The sequence below is a fragment of the Dreissena polymorpha genome, chromosome 2, assembly GCF_020536995.1.
Source record: "Dreissena polymorpha isolate Duluth1 chromosome 2, UMN_Dpol_1.0, whole genome shotgun sequence".
In the NCBI taxonomy this organism is placed as follows: Eukaryota; Metazoa; Mollusca; class Bivalvia; order Myida; family Dreissenidae; genus Dreissena; species Dreissena polymorpha.
Window position 1 is genome coordinate 134,960,492 of NC_068356.1, and position 25,573 is coordinate 134,986,064.

At 35.8% G+C, this 25,573-nt stretch overlaps 1 protein-coding gene across 21 annotated transcripts in view; it reads left to right on the top strand.

Moving 5' to 3' along the window:
• The window catches only part of LOC127869086 (calcium/calmodulin-dependent protein kinase type II delta chain-like), a 211,181-nt gene that overhangs the window by 157,039 nt on the left and 28,569 nt on the right, over positions 1-25,573 (top strand). For 6 of the 21 annotated variants that reach the window (XM_052411379.1, XM_052411382.1, XM_052411392.1 and 3 more), the window contains 4 exons: positions 5,855-5,897; positions 12,984-13,010; positions 22,401-22,475; positions 24,613-24,639. In XM_052411379.1, the coding sequence (XP_052267339.1) occupies positions 5,855-5,897; positions 12,984-13,010; positions 22,401-22,475; positions 24,613-24,639 (172 nt within the window). The remainder of the gene's footprint in view (positions 1-5,854; positions 5,898-12,983; positions 13,011-22,400; positions 22,476-24,612; positions 24,640-25,573) is intronic. The other 15 variants (XM_052411383.1, XM_052411386.1, XM_052411395.1 and 12 more) reach the window with 3 other exon arrangements.

Here is a 25,573-nt window from a genome sequence, read left to right on the forward strand (position 1 = left end):
ACCAGGTTCAATAACCAGCCAGATATCTTGAAGGACTTCCATAATTGATAGCAATTGAATAATTAAAACATGGCAGAATTTATCTTGTTTGCTGTCTTACTGAAACTGTTTAAACATGATCAGTGTGGAAGTTGATGATGTTTTATCATGTGCGTAGTAATACCGACTAACTTCAATAACCAGCCCGCTTGAAGCATTTCTTAATTATGGCCCTTTGATTTGATAGAAAATTGCAACATTCACGTTGTTCGCTCTCTTACTCAAATAGTTAAATTAGTTTCATCATGAAACTTGAAGGTGTGTGATTTTCAAAGGTTTTCTGCAGATTCAATTGACCCAGGGTTCATACATTATATTTGTGTAAATTTGTTTTTAAAAATAGGAATGGTGGAGTTACAATCGTATGTACCGAATATTTAATAAGCAGCCAGTAAAATCTGACTTAGAAACCTCTTCTTGTAAAACAATAGTAGCCATATCCTCTTGCATAATTTTTTTTTTGGCAACAATGTGATTGGCTGTCATATCCCGATCTTCCAATAAAGATCGGTCTTTGAAAGAACAAACAACTTTCCCCAAATTTCCTACATATCTGTGAAAAACAAATTGAAATGGGAATTACTTAAAACAACAGTGGATATAAATCAGAAAGCAATTCCAGTTTCACAAAGGTTAGGAAGATCCACTTTCCTGGTAATAAAGACACTAAAAGTGCTTAGAATTATCGGTAGTAAAGTAAAAAAATTGAGCAAAAAAGTAAAGATTGCCAGCATCTTCATTCCTTTAATAGATATGTGAAGTTAACAACAAGTTATTAGAACTAAATCATTTTTGTACAGTTCAATTAATAGTTTATTTCTATGCCTGTTGTAAGTGGTTTGTCACCATGTTATACGCTGTGGAAATCAGTTGATTCTTCCTCTCAGACTGTGCCTCAATCACACGCTTAGTGATAAAACTTGTCCTTTCTCTAACTCTAAATAGTTTTTATGGGATTACCAGGAATCTTGGTGATTATGTTTGTGAGCATATTATCTCAGCTAAGTTTGGTAACCAGCCAGATGGCATCAAGCACTTCTAAATTATTGCCCTTGAATTATATGAAATTGGCCAAATGAATCTTGTCTGCCTGTATACTCAACTAGTTTGAATCATATTCTCATAAAACTTGTTCACAATGTTTTGGGTTTGAAATCTTTCACATGTATGATTACCAGCAAAATTGCCTGAAGCTTTTTGAATTATGGCCCTTGAATAATCCAAACTTTGCTTAATTTATGATGTCTTATAATTTTAATCTTATAATCTTAGAAAACTTGATCGATGTAACGAAGACTTTTTAATAGGCATATTTTTGGAAAACTGGCTTTCTTGGTAAGAATTTTGTGTAAGGTTAATGCATAATTGTGTTGCTTGCATGAACATAAACTGTGGATAATTATATTTTGTTTATTAAACACTGTCATGAACTGCCTGATGATCAAGCAACAATGACTGGAAACATTGTCTCAAGGTTAAAGGTAGTATGCTGGAATAAAAGAATAAATAAGCTAGCCAAAGACATTTTGTAATGTAATCATGAAAATTCGGAGCAAATATTGATGACGGGAGGCAATTTTCCATGAGCGTCAAAGCATGGAGACCACACAGTGAAGCAAGAGTATTTTGTTATGATGTAAACCTTGTGGAATCATCATAGACATATCCAAACTGACTGTTTATGATTGTTTGGACAAGATTTGTGAGAAAATTAAAATCACTGCTATGGGATTGAAATTTGGGGTAACAATGAGGTATCTAGGAAAACATTTCTGCACTGTCTTGCTATATTTTAATAATAAATTTCTTGTTTCGTTTTATAAATGGAATCAATTTTCTTGCTTTTGAGGTACCTTTTAAATCATTCTTAAGTTTTGTTATAACAAACATAGGGCAAAAAAAGAAAGAAGATTGCCTCCATTGATTATAGGGATCTCAAAATAAAATGAGGAGCATTTATAATGGAAAGCAACTCAATACTTTAATTTGTTAATGGTCAAAAGTTTTTGTAAACAATCATAATTAGTTAAATAATCATATACAGTCAGACCTAAAAATAAGCCACAGCAGAAATTTCACCTTAATAAAATGCTTCTGCATATTGCATATGCTAATAGCTCTATTTTGCAACATCTTAAATGGTAATATTGGTAGTGATTATGAATGTTAGCAGTAATAAATAACAAAATAGTAGCCTCAATATTTGGTTGTTGAACATGCAAAGCAGGTCTTAGTGGAAACAAATTGGGATGGAGTTGGGCTGAAGGATGACATATCTCTGTGGTCATTATCTGTGTATGATCTAGCGGAACTGTCCGTAGCAATGAATGGGAAATGAAGAACTTGTTGGGCAAAAGTGCTGCGGTTACTACTTCTGGCAGTCTTTAGGAGAAGGGCTACATTGCACTGAGTATTGCGTCTCGTGAAGTGTAGGTGTTTGGCTGAGGTGCCTGCTTTTACTGGATGCATTTCAGAGATTTTGGAATTGGAGTTAATAAAATTGTCTTCATGTACTGAAATTCATACATTGAAATGGGAACAGAGCTGTCACAGACCAAAGAACTTAACTGATTTAGGAGATTTACTTAATCACAAGTTCTTGAATGAATATATCTTGAAAGTTGTCATCTCAAATGGTGATGAAAAATGAAAGTTGTACCGAATATTATGATTACAAGATTTTATCTTTTTGAGAAGTTTTCTTAGGCTTGTGTATTGATGCCTTCAGAAGTGATCATGTAGATTATTGTGAAAAGTGAAAAAAAATCATAGTGTACATAAGATCTATCAAGCATAATTTATGTGCATGAAAAAAACAAATGTTGCTTTTTTAAAAATAGATTATCTGAGTTTATTTATTGATTTTGTGTGGCTGTGTCTGGGATTAAAATTACATCAATTTAGTGTAAGGCTTTGTGTAGAAAGATATGAGACAGGCTCTGTGAAAAGGGGGTTTAATGCATGTGCGTAAAGTGTCTTCCCAGATTAGCCTGTGCAGTCCACACAGGCTAATCAGGGATGCCACTTTCCGTCTAAACTTGATTTTTGCTAATAAGAGACTTTATTTAAATGAATATATAATTAAAATGGAATGTGTCATTCCTCATTAGCCTGTGCAGACTGCATTAGCCTGTGCAGACTCCACAGGCTAATCTGGGATGACACTATTCGCGTGCATTAAACCTCCGATTCACAGAGTGAGGCTCTTATTGTTTGGATCTATTACAAATTTGCAAAAATAGCTTGCTCTTTTCTACTGTCTAAGGCTGCTTGGCCAATGATTTTATGGAAATTGATTTGTTTGTTTGTTTATTCAAGTCTGGGCTTTTTATTATACAATTGAATTATACACTGATTATTAACCATTTTGATTTTTGTTAGGCACTTCACAACTGGCCCATTGTAGATTTTTATGGACCGAAACAAAATAACAAGATTTATCGCAAAAAATGAGTTTTCACAAAGACCAGCAGAATATCTTCAAGACTGGTTACCAAAGTCTCCCCCAGGTCACAATTGAGTCCGTTGCGGATGATTATGATACACCCGAGACAGAGTTTGTGACAGATTATCATGATGCTTTCATGAACAAAGGTGTGAAACATTGTCATGATGCTTGCCAGGACAAAGTTGTGACGAAGAATCGGGATCCATACAAAGATGGAACTGTGGACTGTAGTCTGGTTCTCTGTGGATGTTCTGACCATAATGTTCTGACTGGGTTCTGTGAGGTCATGCCTCATTCATGTCCTTACGGTTGCTATGTGCAAGGGGCGTGCCTCCCAGGGGGTGGGGGGTGTGGTCCTTGCAGTGGGATTTACAACCATTTTAAGGGTGGTTGGAATGATGTTGATCCTCACTATGTTTACTTTGCTTGTAATACAGAATCACAGGTTGGTATTTTCAAATTATGCGCATGAAACAGAATGCGAGGGAGATATAACTGCGTTGTCAACATGGTGGTATAACTGCATTATGTGCGAATATTGTGTGTTATAAAGATTTACAGGTGAGTATGTCCTGATTGTGTGAACTGTGCATGCAATCCAGAATCACAGGTGAGTATGTCCTGATTGTGTGAACTGTGCATGCAATCCAGAATCACAGGTGAGTATGTCCTGATTGTGTGAACTGTGCATGCAATCCAGAATCACAGGTCAGTATGGTAACATCATGCGTATTGTGTTTGTGATGCTGAATGCAATCTCGGTATATTCTGCATTATTGTCCCCTACCGGTTTCACCGGAGGGGACTTATGGTTTGCGCTCTGTGTGTCCGTCAGTCTGTGTGTCCGTGAGTATGTCACATTTTTCTGGATCCTGCGATAACTTTTAAAGTTCTTAATATTTTTTCATGAAACTTGAAACATGGATAGATGGCAATATGGACATAATGCACGTCATTTCATTTTGTTCCTACGTCAAAAATTCTGGTTGCTATGGCAACAAATATATAAAATATAAAAAAAATATATATTTCTGACAATGGTGGAGCCGGTAGGAGACATACATTGCTTGGTAATAGTCTTGTTCTACCTTGGTTTGTAATTTGTAATCCTAGGTCAGTATATCTGCCTAACGTTACAGTGTGTAATATTCAATCTAATGTCAGTATATTTGAATGGTGCCAATTTGGCAAGTCATGTAGAACCAAATTCCAGTATAATACTTTGAAGGAAAGAAAATCTAGGTGAGTCCTTAGTTCTTTACAAGTAGCACCTATTTAAAGAGCATTATATAAAGCAATTTCATTACGGTTATATTAATTTGTAGTATGAACAATTTCTGCAGTTCTTTACGAAAAATTTAAAGCTGTGGTTGAGAAAATAACTGTTACAAAGTAGTATAATTTCTTAAGTAGTTGCAGGGAAAATATCTAAGACAAAGTATTTAAGATTGCATAGGCGAGGTAAATGAGCAATAGTGCGATTGAATATTGAATAATGACATGTCGCAGTGAACTTTAGATGTGGTATTGCACTGTGTAATCTGACAGCTGATTGATCCCGACAAAAGCCATGTCTGTTCTTGATGTGACGCTGATGGCGTATAAGCTGAATGATGCCAGATAACGCAGCATGCAGACTTCAGTTGCCAACATATTGGCTGTTGTTCGCATATGCACCTGCATTGTTATTGATATAAATAGGTCTTGATCGAATGCCCTTATGAGTATTCAATGAGCCAGGTCAACAAATCACTTCAGAATTATGGCCATTGACTAGTCCAAAATTTGCCAATAAATTGTTGTCTCCTCTGTAACTCTTGAATTTCGGTAAATAGCTTTCTTTGGAATGAACACATCTTTATGAAACTTTAAATATAGCAAGCTTGTATTGATACCTAGCTTGGCATCGTACTTGGGGCAATTTGGGGCAAGGTAAAGGTCACTGTTACTTAAAATAGAAAAACAGTTTTTGTTTTATAACCTCAGTTTGGATGGCTGAAGTGCATTCAAATTCTGCTTACGTGGATACAAGTGTGGTTTTTCATTTGGGGCTGGTCAGGTTAAGGTCAAGGTCAGTGTTACTATAAATAGAAAACAGTTTCTGCTCAACAGCTTGAGTTTGTATGGAGTTTATGCACCAAAATTTTGTGTGTTGGTAGCATATAAGACAAGGGTGTAGGGCAATGCCATGTTTCGTTTAGTATCCATTATTTCTGTGCTGTCATTTGTGCACTAAAATAATACATCCTTCAAATATAAATGCTGTGCAGACATTCATATTTTGTGAAGTTTGACATGTTGGCACTCTTGTTGCAGAGTTTGGGAGATCATGGTTACAACGTTTCATGTGTTTCCTGCTTTTTTCAGGGTGCCATTCTGACTACCATGCTGGCTACGCGCAACTTCTCAAGTGAGTATTCATCTTATAATGTTCATTTTTCTCAAGTTCCAAAAACGCTTACAGTGACTGGTACAAACTGCAGTTTTGTCATGGACTAAATCTCTTTTTGTGCTATGGATTTTGCCTTTCCAGTTGAATGGATTTACAGCCCTTTTCTGGGTTTCTTAAGAGATGTGGATAATGTATTGATAATAATGTAAGAAGTCCTCATGCCTTGCATTGTCTGTCGATACATTAAATAAATTGTGGCTCCATATTGTTCATTTAATTAAATATTTATTCGCGAACATGTGAAACCCAGAAAATGGGCGAAAGCTTGCAATTTTCTTGGATAGTAAACTGTTCTGAAAGAAGTATATGAATACATTGATCTGCATGTGAATCAGATATATTAGGCAACTAATTTTCTACCTGAAGCGTTTTAAAAGTATAAATTCTGTATATATTTGTGTTAAGTGCATTTTTGAATCCACTGTAATAAGTTATTTTGTCGGTATACTTAATGACTTATTTGTGCGCTTGTTTTTGCCATGTAAATTCATAAAACAAACAGCAAAAAAAAATATTATCTTAAAAAATTCAGAAAAAAGTCACGTCATAAATTTAAAGACAAACTAACAATAGTAAGTCGTAAGTTAAACAATATGAAAATGCTGCCATAAAATGTTCGCTACAACAACCCACATTTCAGCCTCCTATGTGTATTGCAATATTGCCCGTTTCAACTTTCCAGTGCCAACTGTGTGGCATTTCTTTTAATACAAACTTACCGCGATTATACCAGAGGAGGTGTTTTCTAGACGCTCTCTATGTGTACGATATTGTGGCACTCGTTTAGGGAAAACTTATCTTAATGCATGCGTGTAAAGTGTCATCACATATTTGCCTGTGCAGTCAGTCCAAACTGGCTTATCAGGGACAACACTTTCCGCTAAAACTGGCTTTTCGTTAATAGATAATTCCTATAACCAAAATTTTCTTGAAAGAAAATTGTGACCCTATGATCAGCATGCGCAGGCCAATCTGCAACGACAATTAATATGCACGCATTAAGCCCAGTTTTTCAAAAGTGGGGCTCATATTGTGGCGCTCGTGGTAGCTTTTCAAAGCATGCTAACGTGTATGACCATGTTTGTATTTGTCGCCGTCAATCTGTGTGCGCAGTGAGTAAGGGTAAGTAGTATTCCACACTCATTCCGCAAACTGCTTGCGCTTAAAATGTTGTCTTTTACTTGTGCCATTGGAGGATTGAGTGAACAACTTCGCTCTCTGATACTGTCAATCTGATTTGATTCTATGTTCAGCGTCCTGACTAGGAAAAAATTCAGTATAAAGTTAATATTCCAGTTAAAAGTGGAAATAATTTTTTTACTTACATTAACCCTTTGCATGCTGGGAAATTTGTCGTCTGCTTAAATGTCATCTGCTGAATTTCTAAAATTAGCATTTTCTTTGATTTTTTTTCAAAGAATACTATCAGAATAGCAAACAGTTTGGATCCTGATTAGACGCCACATTTTGTGGCGTCTCATCTGGATCCAAACTGTTTGCAAAGGCCTTCAAATTTCAGTTCCAGCTCTGAGAGAGTTAAAAAAAAGTGTGCAACATATGTTATACAATATCTTGTATTTTTTCACCAGTCGGTTACTAGTATGATTATGATATACAGCTTTTTCGCAAATAAACAGTTTCTTCAGCTTCTTCTACTGTCATTAGTAAGCCGTGTCATTATCAACTCGATTATTGTTACGTCTTGTCGTGCATTGAAAGGTTTTGAATATCATTGGTACGCTTAACATAGAATCCAATATGTATGGCCTACTCAGCAAAAGAAGCTTTATTCTCAATCCTACAATGCATGGCTTCCCAGTATTGCAGCCTTCATCTTTTGTTTTTGGTTATTTATTTCATTTCTTTGGAGAGACAAAAAAGCATGAACATATTATTCAGTGCCTCCACAAGTCAAGTCTGGTTTATGAGGTCACAACTTTGTATCTGACTGTGTAGAGCATTCGGTTATCATAGTAAAATGTTAAGAACTGCCTTAATTGTATTGAGTAGATAGGGCATCTAACTTCTTAGCTCACCTGTACACAACTCATTGTGAAATATTGTGCTCAACTTCTGTCCTGTCATAGAGCTTCTTCAACATTTCTTCTATAGGCCACATTATTAATTCATTACACTCTGTCAGAACATTTGTCCCAATTTAAAACTAGATCACCTGGGAAGAAAAACTAGGTCACCTGGGAAGAAAAACTAGGTCACCTGGGAAAAAAACTAGATCACCTGGGAAGAAAAACTAGGTCACTCACTCAAATTAAATAAAAACCTTGTGAATATTTTAGAAGTTTAATTTTTCCTGTATTTGTTCAAATGATATCTTGACTGAGATCAAAATTAGTTTCAATCCATTTGAAAACAAGTCACCTGAGGGCGGGGCAGTTTATAAATCGCTGTAAGGAAACTTGTTGAATTCTCTAGAAGATTTTTTTTTATTCAATCATCATGAAACTAGCTCAGAAGATTTGTTCTTATGACATCTGAGCAAGGTTTGAAAATTGTTCTGGACTGTTTACAAACATGGCTAATGAATCCTTTTCAATATTCTATAGGTGATATTTTGTGTCCAATCTTCATGATATTACTTCGGTTCTGAGGTGAGCAATCTGGCGCCTTTGGTCTTCTTGTTCAAATAGATAGATTTGTTAGATTGTATTTAATTGGTTGTGGAAAGTATTTGTCTTTTGAAAGACCTTTAGATGATTAAATCTTCAAAGTTATCCAATGCACAACTTGGTACTCTTTCTTAAGAAATTGCATTAGATTTTTCAACTGGTTCAGAATTTTCAAGAGAAATTACAGCTTTCTAGTACCATATTCATAAGTAGGAAGGATTACATCTTGTTAAGTAAGAAGCTAGTATTCCTCCTAAAGGCATTATACTTTTGTACCTTTATGGCCAGTTTGAAATCTAGTAAGCAGAAGAAGCCTTTTGAGGATTTCAAAAGAGGTGTTAACAGTTAAGTTTATACTGTTTGAAGTTGATAGGGATGTTGAAAGTTTACCCGATTTGAATAGTGACCAGTTGGCGACATTTGCATGTGCAGGCTTGCTGTGTGTCCCAAGCATTAAGTGTCTGATGCATACATTATTCTGTATTTTATTGCAAATAGCTTATCAATACAAGTTTGATTTCATTTACAATTAATATAATTGCTCCATTGAACTTCAAAAAGAAACGAAAAACATAAGGATTTTGCTGAAATAAAATTTTATCTAAACCTAGCTATTCTTGGGGTCCTATTTTTTAAGCCTATAAAGACTGGTAATTTATAAGATCTTGTTTTTCGTTTAATTGCCTCACACATAGGGTTGTCAATGGTTGCAATAAAGCCAGTGTTTGCTACTCTCCACGTAGGTAACATTGCTGCTCAAAGTCAGGCTGCCCAACAAGCCCCGACCCAGGCCCTTATAGGGGCCAGTAACCCCACCACAATGGTCCCCAATCCTACAGGCTCTGTCCCCTCTCTTGCCATGGGGGCCGCTTCCCTGGCAGCCTTTATGAAACCTCCACCACCGCAACAGCAGGTGAATGCTCAGGGGAGAGAAGCGGTGCAAGGTAACTGGTCTTGGTTGTTACAAGAGTGAGGTCCCCTGCATAATCTCCATTTTTCTTTCCCCTGCTGGACAATGGATGCCTTCATTTTTCAGTTTGTATCAGTATTTCGCTGTTGGGTTATGTTAGATATGTTAGTTCATAGTTGACGGATGGCCACTTTTACAGTTACAGACGGTTTTCATATTTTCTAGAAGCATTTTGGCTGCATAGTTCCTCTTCTTTTTTAGCTCACCTGAGCACAACATGCTCATGGTGAGCTTTTGTGATCGCCTTTTGTCTGTCGTGCGTCGTCCGTAGTCAACATTTTGCCTTGTGAACACTCTAGAGGCCACATTTATTGTCTGATCTTCATGAAATTTGGGCAGAACATTTGTCCCATTGATACCTCGACTGAGTTCGAAACTGGGTCATGCTGGGTCAAAAACTAAGTCACTAGGTCAAAAAAAGAAAAACCTTGTGAACACTGTAGAAGTCACATTTGATGCCCAATCTTCATGTAACTTTGTCAAAATGTTTGTCTAAATGATATGTTGGTTAAGTTCAAAAATGGTTCCGGTCTATGGCTATAGAGAAACCTTGTGAACACTCTAGAAGGCACAATTTTTGCCCAATCATCATGAAACTTGGTCAAAACATTGGTTTTATTGATATCTCGGACAAGTTTGAAAATGGTCCAGATCGGTGAAAAAACATGGCCGCCAGGGGGCGGGGCAGTTTTCCTAATATAGCTATAGTTAAACCTTGTTAACACTGTAGAGGCCACATTTATTGTCCAATCTTTATGAAATTTGGTAGGAAGATTTGTCTCAATTATATCTTGGATGAGTTCGAAAATGTTCACGTTTCCTTGAAAAACATGGCTGCCAAGGGGCAGAGCATTTTTTCTTATATGGCTATATATGGCTATTGTAAAACCTTGTGAACACTCTAGAGGCCACATTTATTGTCCAATCTTCATGAAATTTGGTCCGAAGATTGGTCTCAGTGATATCTTGAATGAGTTCGAAAATGGTTACGTTTGCTTGAAAAACATGGCTGCCAAGGGGCGGGGCATTTTTCCTTATATGGCTATAGTAAAATCTTGTTAACACTCTAGAGGCCACATTTATTGTAGGATCTTCATGAAACTTGGTCAGAAGATTCACCCCAATAATATCTTGAAAGAGTTCAAAAATGATGCTGGTTGGTTGAAAAACATGGCTGCCAGGGGGCGGGGCATTTTTCCTAATATGGCTATAGTAAAACCTTGTTAACACTCTAGAGGCCACATTTATTTTCAGATCTTCATGAAACTTGGTCAGAAGATTTGTCCTAATGATATCTTGGATGAGTTCTTAAATGGTTTCTGTTGCTTAAAAACCATGGCCACTAGGGGGCGGGGCATTTTTCCTAATATGGCTATATATCATGCTTTAGTGAAACCTTGTCAACACTCTAGAGGCCACATTTATTGTCCAATCATCATGAAACTTGGTCAGATGATTTGTTCCAATGATATCTTGGATGAGTTCTAAAATGGTTCCGGTTGGTGGAAAAACATGGCCGCCAAGGGGGCATGGCATTTTTCCTTATATAGCTATAGTTAAACCTTGTTAACACTCTAGAAGCCATATTTATTGTACGATCATCATGAAACTTTCAAAAGATTTGTCCCAATGATATTTTGGACAAGTTCGAAAGTGGTTCCAGTTGCTTGAAAAACATGGCCACCAGTGGGTGGGGCATTTTTTCTTATTATGTCCCCGGTAGGGTGGCATATAGCAGTTGAACTGTCCGTCAGTTAGTGTGTCTGTCCGTCCGTCAGAAAAAAAAACTTTAACATTGGCCATAACTTTTTAAATATTGAAGATAGCACTTTGATATTTGGCATGCATGTGTATCTCTTGGAGTTGCACATTTTGAGTGGTAAAATTTCAAGGTGAACATCATCCTTCAAGGTCTAGGGTCGAAAAAACAAAGTCAAGGGAAGTAATAAGCTTTAAATGGACATAGTTATCTGACCTGCCCACGTATATATTTTTGTTAAATAAATCAAAGCGGCGCAGTAAGCGGCATTGTGTTTCTGACAAACACATTGTGGTAAAAGGTCAAGGTCATCTTTTACGGTCTACAGTAAAAAATACAGATTTAAGGGAAGTAATAAGCTTTAAAAAGGGAGAAAAATTTTCAATATTGAGCATAGCCACTGTATATATTTGGCATGCATTTGTGTATCTCATGAAGCTGCATATTTTGAGTGATGAATTTACAGTCACGGTAGTGGCTTTTAATTATTTGCTACCAAAAATAGACATTTGTTACAGACAATTATTTTCAAGGGAAGTAATTTGTATAATTATAAATCTCATATTATATATTTCCTTACCAAGAATTGAAGTTCTTTTCCCAGTTACTGTACAGATTTATTATTTTGATTATTTATAATCCAAATGATTGATTTGTCAAAGTTTTTTTTTTAAATGATATAATTATTATTTCTTTGATGTTCATTACATACCTGTGGACTTATGCCCATAGATACATGATCAACTCTGGCTATTTATGAAAAAGAAAAAAAACAACTCTGGCTATGATCTCTGTTAAACCACAGGCCTTGGTTGTCAGTGATGTCTGACATGGTCATAATTGACTGTGAGACCTTCCCCATCCCCCACACCCCCTACCCCCGGTTGGAATGGACAAAATTCAAGGGAAGTAATAACCTTTAAAGGGAGATGATTTCTACACCTGCCAAATGATAAATAGAAATTTTATTTCAATGCGGCGCAGTAGGGGGCATTGTGTTTCTGACAAACACATCTCTAGTGTGGACTTATGAATCTTCATGAAACTTTGTCAGTATTTTTGTTGAAATGATATCTTGGATGTGTATGAAAATGGTTCTGGTCTGTTGAAAAACGTGGCTGCCAGGGTGTTCACTAGTCATGAAACTTGATTAGAACATATTGTTCTAATGACATCTTGGGCTGCACAGAACAGGTCAGTTCCTTTGAATTTCAGGTGAGCGACTTTGGGCCTTTCAGGCCCTCTTGTGGTTAGCTTTCTATCAAGCTTCAATATTCGTTGGTGCATGTCTTTTTTGTGTTAAATGTTATAACCTATATGTGTTTGATATTGTCACTGAGTGTGCTAATCGATACAGTACTACTTGGTGCTGTGAGAGTGTTATAGATTTCCCGCCTTTGCATTGTCGTGTTAGTTTTTATTCAATTTATTTTTATTTTGCACCTAATTCTGCTTTTTGTATTTCTTCCCATGCTCATCAAGGTTTGATGGACGACCAGTTATGACGAAAACATTAATTTTGTGTGTGCAGGAACCAGTTTTCTTGGTTCCATAGCTGTAGTTTGGAATGTCCTCGTAGCTTAAATGATCTTCATCAAACTTTGATTTTGAAACGAACATAGGAATTACATTCAGTTGATTTCTCCCTATTTTATAATGATCTAAACAAATTTGTTGTCTACTCACAGGCTTTTTCCAGTCACCTAAAATTGGAAGTAAGTTTATGTCGCGTTTATGTTGGTTATTCAAAGACTCGTATTGCATTTCCTATCCTCCTGTTGTGTACAGACCCCAGCTTTCAGCACCGCATGTTCGTAATGGCAGAACAAAGTGAAAAGTGAATTTCATGTGGTCGTGTTTGTAAAATAATTGTTCCATTTGATCCCCATTGTCGAAAGATAGATTTGATGTGTTGAATGTAGAATTTATTGTAAAATATTTATTTTATTTGTTTTGATTGTTGAATAGGAATTTCTTGTAGACCTTTTTGTAAAATATGGATTTTGTGTATTTCCCACTTGTAAAATGTAAATTTTGTGTAGACCTGATTGTAAAATATCAATTTCATGTGTTTCCCACATGTAAAATATTAGTTGTGTGTAGTCCTGGTTGTTAAATATCGATTTCATGTTTTTTCCTATTGTAAAATATGAATTTCATTTGTTCTTGATTTTTTATATAAAATTCTCATGGTCCATATTGTAAAATATGAATTTCATTTTATCCTAATCATAAAATACAGATTAAAAAATGTAACATCTCAATTTAATTTGAAGTTGATTACAAATAATGAATTTAATGTGGCCCCGCATGTCAAATATTGATTTCATTTTGTCTTGACCATGAAATATTTAGATTTGGACAGAGTGTAAAATAAAAATATTCATTTCTGTGTCCAGATTCTCTAAATGAAAAAATGGTCCATTTTACAATTTTATCTTAATTAACAGTACTAAAATGAAAATTAATGTTGGCGGCTTTGTGTCACTGTTGTTTATATATAGACCTAAATGTCACCCTTCAGATTAGCTGTGACCCCCAATTGTATTTCTGATAATTGGAAGTGAGAGTTCAATGCAGGTGGATACATTTTATGAGATGAGAATGAAACACAGGTGAATAATAGGTTGTTGAATGATATTTAAATACAGGTTGACAATGGGGCATTTAATAGAAATGCAGGTTAATTATCAGTCAGTCAATCAACTAGAAATGCAGGTAGATCATTGGTGAGTCAATAAAGTAGAAATTAAGGTGCCTGTTTGTTAGTGGATGAGTTAGAAATGCAGGTAGATAAGTGGTCTGTCAGAGAACTAGAAATGCAGATGTTAATAGACAATATGTCAGTCAATGAGTTAGAAATGCAGATGGAGGATTGGTACTTCAATAAAGTTGAAAGGCAAGTAGATAATAAGTCATTCAATGCAGAAGACATGCTGATGTCAATAATGAACTAGAAATGCCAGTAGTTAATTGCTAAAAATGCAGATTTGCAATTGGTCAGTCAACTACAAGAAATTAATAAACTTAGATCATTCAATCAGTTTGATCATTGCAATCAGTTTGAGATTGTTTTGTTTAAGCAAATGATGCTGCTCTCTTATGGAATTAAACCCACTTTGCTTTAAATGATACAAGGTAAAAAGTTTCAATGATAACCTGTAGGTGGTTGATTTTAAGCAATTATGAGCTGTGAATCCTCTTTCTTAGAGATTACAAAAATATGGACATACCATGCTCTTTAGAATTTGTATTACTATGCCAATACTTTCTCATTAAGTTAAATTTGTGGTCTCAATGGCACACTGGTATATTCTGGTTCTTGGCCTTGGTAGCAGCAATGCAGAGTAGTTGCCAAGGTAGTACTGGGTATCAGGTTTAAAAAAAGCTATGTAGCTGTTGTACAACATAGTAAAAAAAGAAACAGCAGAATGCTAGTGTAACTGTCAAGCCTTGATAAGAAGTGGTGTCAATTATTGTATAGATTTGTTTTCTTGTGATGCATGTCGTAAGTATTGGAAGATATTTAAGTTAATTTGTAGCACTGGTGGAACATGAAACTGGCTGCCAAAGAAAACTATTTTTATTCATGAAGACCAAGAAAACTTGAAAAAATGTAACATTTGTTCATGTGAAACCTATATTGAGTGGAATGTGTTTCTTTTCTATTTTCCACATCTTCACTCGTTTGGACATGTTGACTTGTAAATATTGTGGTGCTGTTTTGACATGTTGCTTTGTAAATATTGTGGGATGTCCTCATGGGTATGCATATCAGCGATGCACGGAATGTTATCTAGACTGTGTTCTCAGTGGAAGGTTTTCAAGACTTGACATTCACGTGTGGGTTTGCTTTGCCTCACAAAAGATATGGAGGATGAATATCAATTCTGGAATAGTTGGCGTGCCGAAAGATGTCATGTGTCTTAACTCCTCATTCAGTGAATATGATTCTAGTGTACGCTGGATATTGGAATATGGTTGAGTGAAAAATATGATATTTTCTCAGTGGTGAATTATTTGAATATTATTTAAAATTGCTTATATAGTACTCTCAATTATCCACCAGATATTCAAGGAAGTAGAAATACATTTTGCTATGTAGTGTATTACAAGGAGGAAATAATTTGAGTCACAGTGTTACTTAATAAATAGGGTGAGAAAATTTTAGTGTTCACCTGATAATGTTATAAATGAAGTGAGAATACTCAAATGTGTGCTCTGTTATGTAATACATGAAGTGAATAATACTTCCTATGTTTCCTACAGAGTGTTGGCTACATAGTGAAATACATATTGTGAACAATTAGTAAATGTTGGCTAACTTGTACAATATATGCAGTTAATAAAGGTACATTGATCTCAAAGTGATATATAAAACTAATGACATTTGGTTCACTTAAGTTTTGCACATTTATTGCCTGGTGGTGCTATTCTTGCCAAATAAATGATTGAGGGAATAGTGTGGTCAAGAAGATGAATATTTAAACTGGCAACTACTTAAATGTATACTTTCCTGTATATAACAATAAAGGACTAATCTAAGTGTTGTATCAAGGGTCACATCCTCAAGTGGTTGCGGAAATATTTGAAATTTTTGTTTTGGTTTTCGGTTGATACGTTTGGTGTGGTTTAACTGATTCACATTTAATGACTTCACTTGTGAGGTTCATATTTGACTTAATATGTGTAACATATGGTTTAACATTTGGGACATTGTAGCACATAAAAAGGTGATTTGTTAATTTTCTAGTGCTGTTATTATTTTGGTGTTTTTGTGCTTTCTGGTAGGGGTGGCATATAGCAGTCGAACTGTCTGTCCGTCTTTCTGTTTGTCTGGCATTCAGTTTGTCTGGAATTTTTTTCGCAACGCTTAAAGATATTGAGCTGATTTTTGTTATTTGAGTCAACCTACATGCCCTACAGATACAGTGCGAGTTTTGTACCAGTCCATTGATTTTTGGGAAAGTTATGCGCCTTGGACTTGGAAATTTGCTCTTCACAAACCGCTTTCTGGACATTTTTTAAGCAACGTTTTCAGATAATGAGCTGATTTTTAGTGTGTTTGTCTACCTACGTGACCTATAGATGAAGTGTGAGTTTTGTTCTGGACAACTGATGTTTGGCGAAGTTATGGGAGGTTTTTTATGCAACACTTCAAAATATTGAGCTGATTTTTGGTGTGTGAGTCTACCTACTTGACTTACAGAAGAAGTGTGAGTTCCGTTCCCGTTCATTGAGTTTTGGCAAAGTTATGAGCCTTGAACTTTTAATTTTCTCTAAAATAGGTGCTTCAAAGCACAGAAGGGGGCATTGTGTTTCACAAACAAAGGTGTGGTCTTATGCTGTTTTTCTTTTGGTGTTTGAAGGTTTTGTATGAATCAGAAACAAGTGTTTGATATTTGAAAGGTTTTTGGATCTAAAACATCCAAGAATAATTGTGGTATTATTCAATATAGCAATAACTGTTGGGGATTCTTGGAAGATATATTTCTTGTGACCTTAAGAACTAAGATACAGTTTGTATATAAATATTAATGATGCTGTCGAATCTTAAAATATCTCGTGGTCGGAAAGAAGTTGCAATTATTTGTTTTAATGTTTGAGAATGTGAAAGAGCTTGAATATAGCTTGATTGATATGTAAATTCATAGACTATTCAACATTGTGCTTCATTTGTAGTGTCATCAATTGTAATTTGACTAATTTCATTATGTGCACCTTATTATCTATTTATCAATAGATAAAGCTGAAAGTTTAGAAAACATTTCAGGTTGATCCTTGCACCTGATTCCCTGTGCTTTACACCTTATTTGTTGTGCAATGGATAGTGTTCATTATTTGTTTGAAATTGACACCTGATTCAGTGTACGTCATTCTATATGAATGCATAGTGTTTATGCAAAATCTTCTGTGTTTGCATTGACATATATTGTTCAGAAAACATACAGAATTGCTCATAACACTGCGTTGCTATAAAGGATTATTTTAAACAATGAAATCCTGTAACAGAAATTAACAACAGTGCAATAGTTAGAGATATTCCTGTGGAGGTGTTGTTTTGAGTGCATATGTGGAGGACCTCTGTTGCTGTTAACGATGCCATATGGACTGGTTATGGTGCTCATGTTGTCGTCGTCATGACAACAATGTGGCCATGAGTGAGGGTAAGCAACTGTGCATTGTTTAAAAGTCTGGTACCAGCAAGTTTATGCTCCCTCTTTTCCCTCCTCCCCTAAATATCTGGAGAATGCCTATTGTTTTTGAGGTCACCATGTCAAAGGTCAAGGTCACAGAGGTGTTCAACATGAAATCAGATTCTGCACAATATATAGATAGTTCTTTGACCTGTGATCATCTGATTTCATGTGCTGTTAGTTTGGTAGGGCGGGTGCCTTTTGTTGTTGAGCTAAACTAACCAGAGGCTAAGGTTACAGGGCTCAGTTTAACATAAAATTTGTTCCACACTTAGTCTTACTTGTTCACATGTAAGCTAGATTTCTTATTTTGTTTGTCTTGATGGAAGGGCGACCCAACTGATTTTAAGAAGAAGAGTTTCAGGGTCAAAGGCTCAGAGCCATGAAATTTAGAAAACAAACTATTAAATAGCTTTTGGCTGCAACGGGAAGGGATGAAGGCTCTTTTTGTTCAACAGTTGAATTCTTTAACATTAATTTTAAGATTAGTTGGAGCTGATTACTTAAATGGTATTAGAGTTTGAGCAGATGGTCGAGAGTACACAAGTTAGTTTGCTGATGATATCTTTATCATTCTAAATTTTACTTGGTATTTTTTGTTTTGGATTCTCTAAATACATTAGGAGAAGCTCTCAATATGTGTTATATTTCTGAGAAAAGATTGCATGTGTGTCATCTATAAAATGTATATGTTTAGTCTTTGATGTCACATAATGCTTTGTCATTTTTTTCAATATACAAGATACAATAATAATGAGAAATTATGACAACATTATCTGGTTTTCAAAGGTCATAAAGCCTTTTTATACGCCCGTTTTTAAAAATGCGGGCGGCAGGCGGGCGGCGTCCACAGCAGTGTCCGCTCTCTAATTCAAATAGTTTTCATCCAATCTTCACCAAACTTGGTCAGAAGTTGTGTCTAGACAATATCTAGTTCAAGTTCGAATATGGGTCATGCTGGGTCAAAAACTAGGTCACGGGGTCACTTAGTGCATTTCAAGGATTAAGCATGGTGTCCGCTCTCTAATTGAAGTAGTTTTCACCCGATCTTCACTAAACTTGGTCAGAAGTTGTGTCTACATGATATGTAGGTCAAGGTCAAATATGGGTCATGCCGGGTCAAAAAGCTAGGTCACAAGGTCACTTAGTGCATTTGAAGCATTAAGCATGGTGTTCGCTCGCTAATTGAAGTAGTTTTCATCAGATCTTCACCTAATTTGGTCAGAAGTTGTGTCTGGATGATATGTAGGTCAAGTTCGAATATGGGTCATGCAGGGTCAAAAACAAGGTCACGAGGTTACTTAGTGCATTTCAAGCATTTAGCATGGTGTCCGCTCTCTAATTGAAGTAGTTTTCATCCTATCTTCATCTAATTTGGTCAGAAGTTGTGTCTAGATGATATGTAGGTCAAGATCAAATATGGGTCATGCAGGGTCAAAAACGAGGTCATGAGGTCACTTAGTGCATTTCAAGCATTTAGCATGGTGTCCGCTCTCTAATTGAAGTAGTTTTCATCTGATCTTCACCTAATTTGGTCAGAAGTTGTGTCTAGATGATATGTAGGTCAAGTTCAAATATGGGTCATGCAGGGTCAAAAACGAGGTCATGAGTTCACTTAGTGCTTTTCAAGCATTAAGCATGGTGTCCGCTCTCTAATTGAAGTAGTTTTCATCCGATCTTCATCTAATTTGGTCAGAAGTTGTGTCTAGATGATATGTAGGTCAAGTTCAAATATGGGTCATATGCCGGGTCAAAAATGAGGTCACTATGTCACTTAGTGCATTTCAAGCATATAGCATGGTGTCCGCTCTCTAATTATCCATCGCCATAGGCGGAGGGATATTGTTTTGGCGTTGTCCGTCCTTCCGTCAGTCCGTCTGTCTTTCCGTCCGTCCGGCACTTTTGTGTCTGGAGCCGTATCTTGGAAGTGCTATGGCGGATTTCAATGAAACTTGCTATGAGTATATATATGGATAAGGGGATGATGCACGCCTCATGGGATTGTACACCATCTGTTAATAACAGAGTTATGGCCCTTTGTATCTTGGGCAAATGCTTTTTTGTGTCCGGAGCCATATCTTGGAAGTGCTTTTGCGGATTTCAATAAAACTTGGTATGAGTATATATATATGGATAGAAGGATGATGCACGCCAAATGGCATTGTACACCATTGGATAATAAAGGAGTTATGGCCCTTTGTATCTTGAAAAAAATGCTTTTTTGAGTGTCAAATATAACATTTTTGTGTCCAGAAGCATATTGGCGGGGGATATCAATTCAACGAATTTGCTTGTTGAAGTAGTTTTCATCTGATCTTCACCGAATTTAGTCAGATGTAACGTCTAGATGATATCTAGGTCAAGTTCAAATATGGGTCATGCCCGGTCAATAACTAGGTCTTGAGGTCACTTAGTGCATTTCAAGCATTGAGCATGGTGTCCAAAACCATCGAACGGGCATCTTGTGACAGTTTGGCACCCTTGTTAATATGTAGTTTCTGGGATACTTTTTAATTTGCAATATCTGTAAACCTCTGACTTACTTTCCATAATCTTATCTATCAATCATAAATTACTTTAACCTATGCAGCTTTTAGAGCAGAAATATATATTTAAATACTAGTATAAATATATGTACAAAGTTGTATATGTATAGTTTTAAAATGTGATAATATAGCTTGCTCTTTAAAGGCATAATTTAATGCTTGACAATTGTTTCTGTATTATTATTCCTTAATATTTTTTTTGTACTTCAAATTGACTGGTAAAGTAACCTCATATGTAAAACATATTATATTTGAAGAAAATATCCAAACGCAAATGCATATACTCCTAAATTATACGTATTGTAGTAAGCCCTTTTTGACGTTCTGTGGACTTAATTAAAATTGATTAGGGAACGCATTTTCCGTGTTGTGTTCATATACAGGCATAATGTTTCTGTGTACAATAATTATTTAAGATATTTCCTGTCAATTTATTTATAATTTGAATATTTAATTTTATGCTTAGTTCTTTTTGATTTATCATACTAAAACCAAATCTGTACCGTATTTCCTCGATTATAAGACGGATTGACTATAAGACGAGACCCCAACTTTAGGTCCAGATTGGCTGTATTTTGCGTAGACTCGCTTATAAGACGGGGCAATTTTTTAAAGACGAAAATCGGTAAAATTTCAATAGTCAAAATTTGTTGGTCGGCCATTTTGTAAGTAAGTACAATACACCAAGTAAGCTCGTTATCGGATTCGTTCCCTGATTCACGTCATCCTATTTTCAATACAGAGTGTATGATTACTTGGGAAATTAATGACGATTATGATTATCGGCGCGTTATATCTCTGATTGTTTGATTGCTGTCTGTATGTTTGAAACCAATCATATTTCTCAATAATTAATGTATGCATCAGATTGGCCAATCAAATAGTAGGTATGTCATTTAAACTTGATTAGTGTTGGAGGTATAATGCCATCTGTGTCCATTAAACACCCAATTAACGGCTTAATAAACAAGAGTATTGTCTGACAATTAGTTGCTAGCTGTTTGTAGCACCAAGCTATCTGTAGGGGGTCTGTTAGGGGTCAATACTATCTCGAATTGTATCAATAAAACTGCCAATTAACGGCTAGATAACGGTTGCACATGTTGATAGTCAGTCGGCAATAAACAAACTGTCATCTATGACAATAGTGTTTGCACAACAATTGCAGTTTAATTGGAAACAAATAGGTGTTTTATTTAGAAAAATAAAGATACAGATAATAAAGCATGACGTACATTTACCCTGCATTCCCTGAAAATAGAACAAAATATGCAAAACATTATTTATTATAATGAAATAGATAGACGATATATTTATATAAATTTAAGAAACGTTAATTGTTTCCAACCGATTTATTCAAAATGACATAAGCGATCTAACGCTGATTCTTCACCGCCACAGTAGCAACGATCCGCAGTAAATATTTTGCTGCAAATAGAAAATAATACAATAATAACAACAGTATTTGTACACATTTGCTTTAATAAATTTTTATGTTTAATTTTTATTCGATTTTAAACTCGCGAGTATTCCAAACAGACATATCATTTATAATATATCATAACATAAGGATGTAAGCGGCAAATCACGTATCTAAACGATAGTAGTTTCTTTTCTTCATCAGAAATACGGTTATCACTTCACAAAAATTGGTAAAGAAACTTATTTTTTTTCGTAGACTGCGCTTATAAGACGACCCCCCCACTTTAGGCCTTAAAAAATCGGGAAAAAAACCCGTCTTATAATCGAGGAAATACGGTATATAGTATTTGCTTAGTATTGATAATCCTTGGCTTTTTACAGACAAATATTTTCAAGATTCATAATGTGAAATTTGCGTGCATTGTTTAGTTTGTGATTTCAGACAAAAGTAACAAGTGTGCATCAGCCGCTCACATTGGACTTTTATTGATAAACATAGATGACTATCAGTGCCTTAAAGTGATTATTTAATGTCTGTATCTTCTCTGAAGTAAAAAAAGTGATCCTATTAGAGTAAACCTGCATTAAAATAGTTAATTTTGTGATCAGAATTTTTGACTGTACATATATGACCATGGGTCTTAAACGATGAACTGTTACATCTAAGCATTATATGTGTATATAGAGTTGTCGTTGTTAACCATTTGACTACCCAATCCATCTTTTAAACTTATAACTAAGTCTGTTTGATGTTGTTTTATATTTAAGAAACATACAATTATTCTTTTTCATATCTTAAATTGCCTGCTTAAGACCTGTTGCCAACTACCCTAGCTTTTCACCAAAATAATTCTCTTGATTTATGTGCTAATGGTGGTCTTTAGTACCCAAGCATAGTAAAACGTTGCACCACCATTCATTTTCCCGCTTGTGATTTCAGGCCGCAGCCTGATGGTTAAGAAAAATGACGGGATCAAGGAGTCGACTGACAGCAGTAACACCATAGAGGATGATGGTAAGATACACTTTGTTAGAATCATTTATCCCTTAACCACTCAGATACGCATATGTACCCTTTTGTAGTCCCTTAGAAAATCAAATTAAATTGAAGATATTTCTTACTTGATTCAAGTTTTGAAGCCTATATATCCAATCCTAAGATACCGATAGGCAGCAAACAGTATACAATCTAAGCATCTGTTCTGGTTTTATGATGGTTGCATATAGCCATTTTCACTTCGCTTCTGAGTGGAAAAGGGTCAATTGTTTGATTGAAGTGGGTGGGGTGCGTGTGCAAGAGTTGGCCTGTGTTGATTGAAGTGGGTGGGGTGTGTGCAAAAGTTGGCCTGTCTTGCGTGTATGTGTTTTTAAGCTTTTTTTTTACATGGTCATGGTCTGAAATAAGTAAATGAAATAAATAAAGTAGTTTTTATGCCCCCAAAGGAGGGCATTTAGTGATCACACTGTCCGTTCGTCTGTCTGTCCATCTGTTTGTCTTTCTGTCACACTTTGCATTTAGGTTTCGAAAAATGCTCATGACTTCTATGTTGCTTCAGATGAAATATTCATATTTGGTATGCATGTGTATATGGCCAAGGCCTTTCAATACTCATACACATTTTGACCCCTGTGACCTTGACCTTGAACTTAGGATCCAGGTTTAGGTTTCGAAAAATGCGTTTAGGTTTCGAAAAATGCTAATAACTTCTATCAAAGCATTTATCAGGGGCATATGTTATCCTATGGAGACAGCTCTTGTTTTATGTGAGGACACTAAGAAGAAGAAATTTGGCATCTCATTATGGCATAGAATTATTGTTTATGTTAAATATAAGGCAAAAAGCTATGACTTTTGATCACTGCTTCCATAGGACACAATACTTTCACTCTGCTGTTCCCTAACATGCTATAACATATTATGAACACAATATTTCGAGAAATTTTGTTTGTGCACACATTTCACAAGTTCATTGATCTGCTACTTTTTATGAATTACAGAGTTTTCTTGGTTCCACAACATAAATTGACATAATAATAGGAAAGGTATTTAAATCAATGCATAAAGGTCAGTGGCATGTTATAAGCCCTGTTCAAACAGTTATCTTTGCAGAGGCTCTTTATCTAGACATTACATAAGAAAATCACAATGATACCTCATCAAAATTAATCAAATAATAAAGATTGGGAAATTATTATGTCCCCCCTTTTGCTGGTTGTCGGTCTGTTCTGTCAGTAGACCAGTTCATTACTGGTCAATAACTTGTGAATGGATTGACTAATTGGCTTGATACTTTCCATGTGCCTTTGTGAGTAGATGACCCCTATTGTCGGTAGACCAGTTCATTTCTGGTCAATAAATTGTGAATGGATTGACTAATTGGCTTGATACTTCCCATGTGCCTTTGCGAGTAGATGACCCCTATTGAAATTGAGGTCACTAGGGTAAAGGTCAAGATCACTGTCACATTAAGAGTGAAAACTGTTTCCGATCAATAACTTAAAATCAGATTGACCAATTTGGCTTGATACTTCCCATGTGCATTGGCCTTTGCCAGTAGATGACCCCTATTGAAATTGGGGTCACTAGGTCAAGGTCACTGTCACACTAAGAGTTAAAATTGTTTCCCATTGAAAACTTGTGAATGGAGGGACTGATTGGCTTGATACTTCCCATGTGCATTGGCATTGGAAAGTAGATGGCATCTGTTAAAATTGGGGTCACTAGGTCAAAGTTCAAGGTCACTGTCACAACAAGTGTGAAAATCGTTTCGGCACTATAACTCGTCAACAGATTAACCGATTGACTCGATACATCCCCTGTGCGTTGGCCTTGGATAGTAGATGACCTCTATTGAAATGTGGGTCACTAGGTCAAAGGTCAAGGGCACGGTCACAATAAGTGTGAACACCATTCTCGATCAATTACTCGTCAACAAAGTGACTGATTGGCTTGATACTTTACACATGCAATGGCCTTGGACAGAAGATGACCCCTATTGAAATTAAAAGTGGCTGAGTCACACTCATATGATAAGATTAACCCTTATGGTCAGCTTTTTCGCAAAACATCCTATGTCAAGACCCTGTTTGGTTGTCATCTGTCTCTGACTGCAGACCTCTTGTTCAATCTAAAGTTTCTGTACATACAATAGCTGATGATGCCTCTGCAGTTAAAAGGAGTAAGTATAGTACGTTCAGTGTACAGTTATGTATATATACACCTTGGGGATTAACCAGAATGATGCAACAGTTGGGTTTTAGCAAAATGTTTATATCTATGTTGGAACTGTTGGGGTAGTTTTGTACATAATTTTTCTAACAGGTGGTACATATTCCTTCATATAAATGTTTTATTCTGATAAAAGTTGATATCAACCATATGCTAATAAACTTTTTTCAATTTTTATCCCACGCCATTGGCGGAGGGATATTGTTTTTCCGTCCGTCCGTCCGGAGCCATATCTTGGAAGTGCTTTGGCCGATTTCATTGAAACTTGGTATGAGTATATATATGGATTAGAGAATGATGCACGCCAAATGGCATTGTACACCATCTAATAACAACGGAGTTATGACCCTTTTTATCTTGAAAAAATGCTTTTTTTGTGTGTCCGGAGCCATATCTTGGAAGTGCTTTGGCGGATTGCATTGAAACTTGGTATGGGTATGTATATCAATAAGAAGATGATGCACGCCAAATGGCATGGTACACCATCTGTTAATAATGGAGTTATGGCCCTTTGTATCTTGAAAAAAATGCTTTTTTAAGTGTCAAATATAACACTTTTGTGTCCAGAAGCATATTGGCGGGGGATATCAATTCAACGAATTTGCTTGTTATCATCTTAACCTGTACCACTTGTTTGAAAAATGTCAACAAAACCATGCTATTTTTAGTACATAATTATTCAGACATCAAAATCTTGCTCTATGATGCATTATTTATGTTTGACCCCTTGGTACGCAATTCACACCAAGCACTTTTGAATATTAACACAATTAAATGCATTTGGTTCAAACAATTGCTTACATTAGAACTGAGGCGCTGTGGTTGACAGAGGCTTTAAAGCTGCCAATTTTCACAGATTGGAAAAATGACAAAAAATGAAAAAA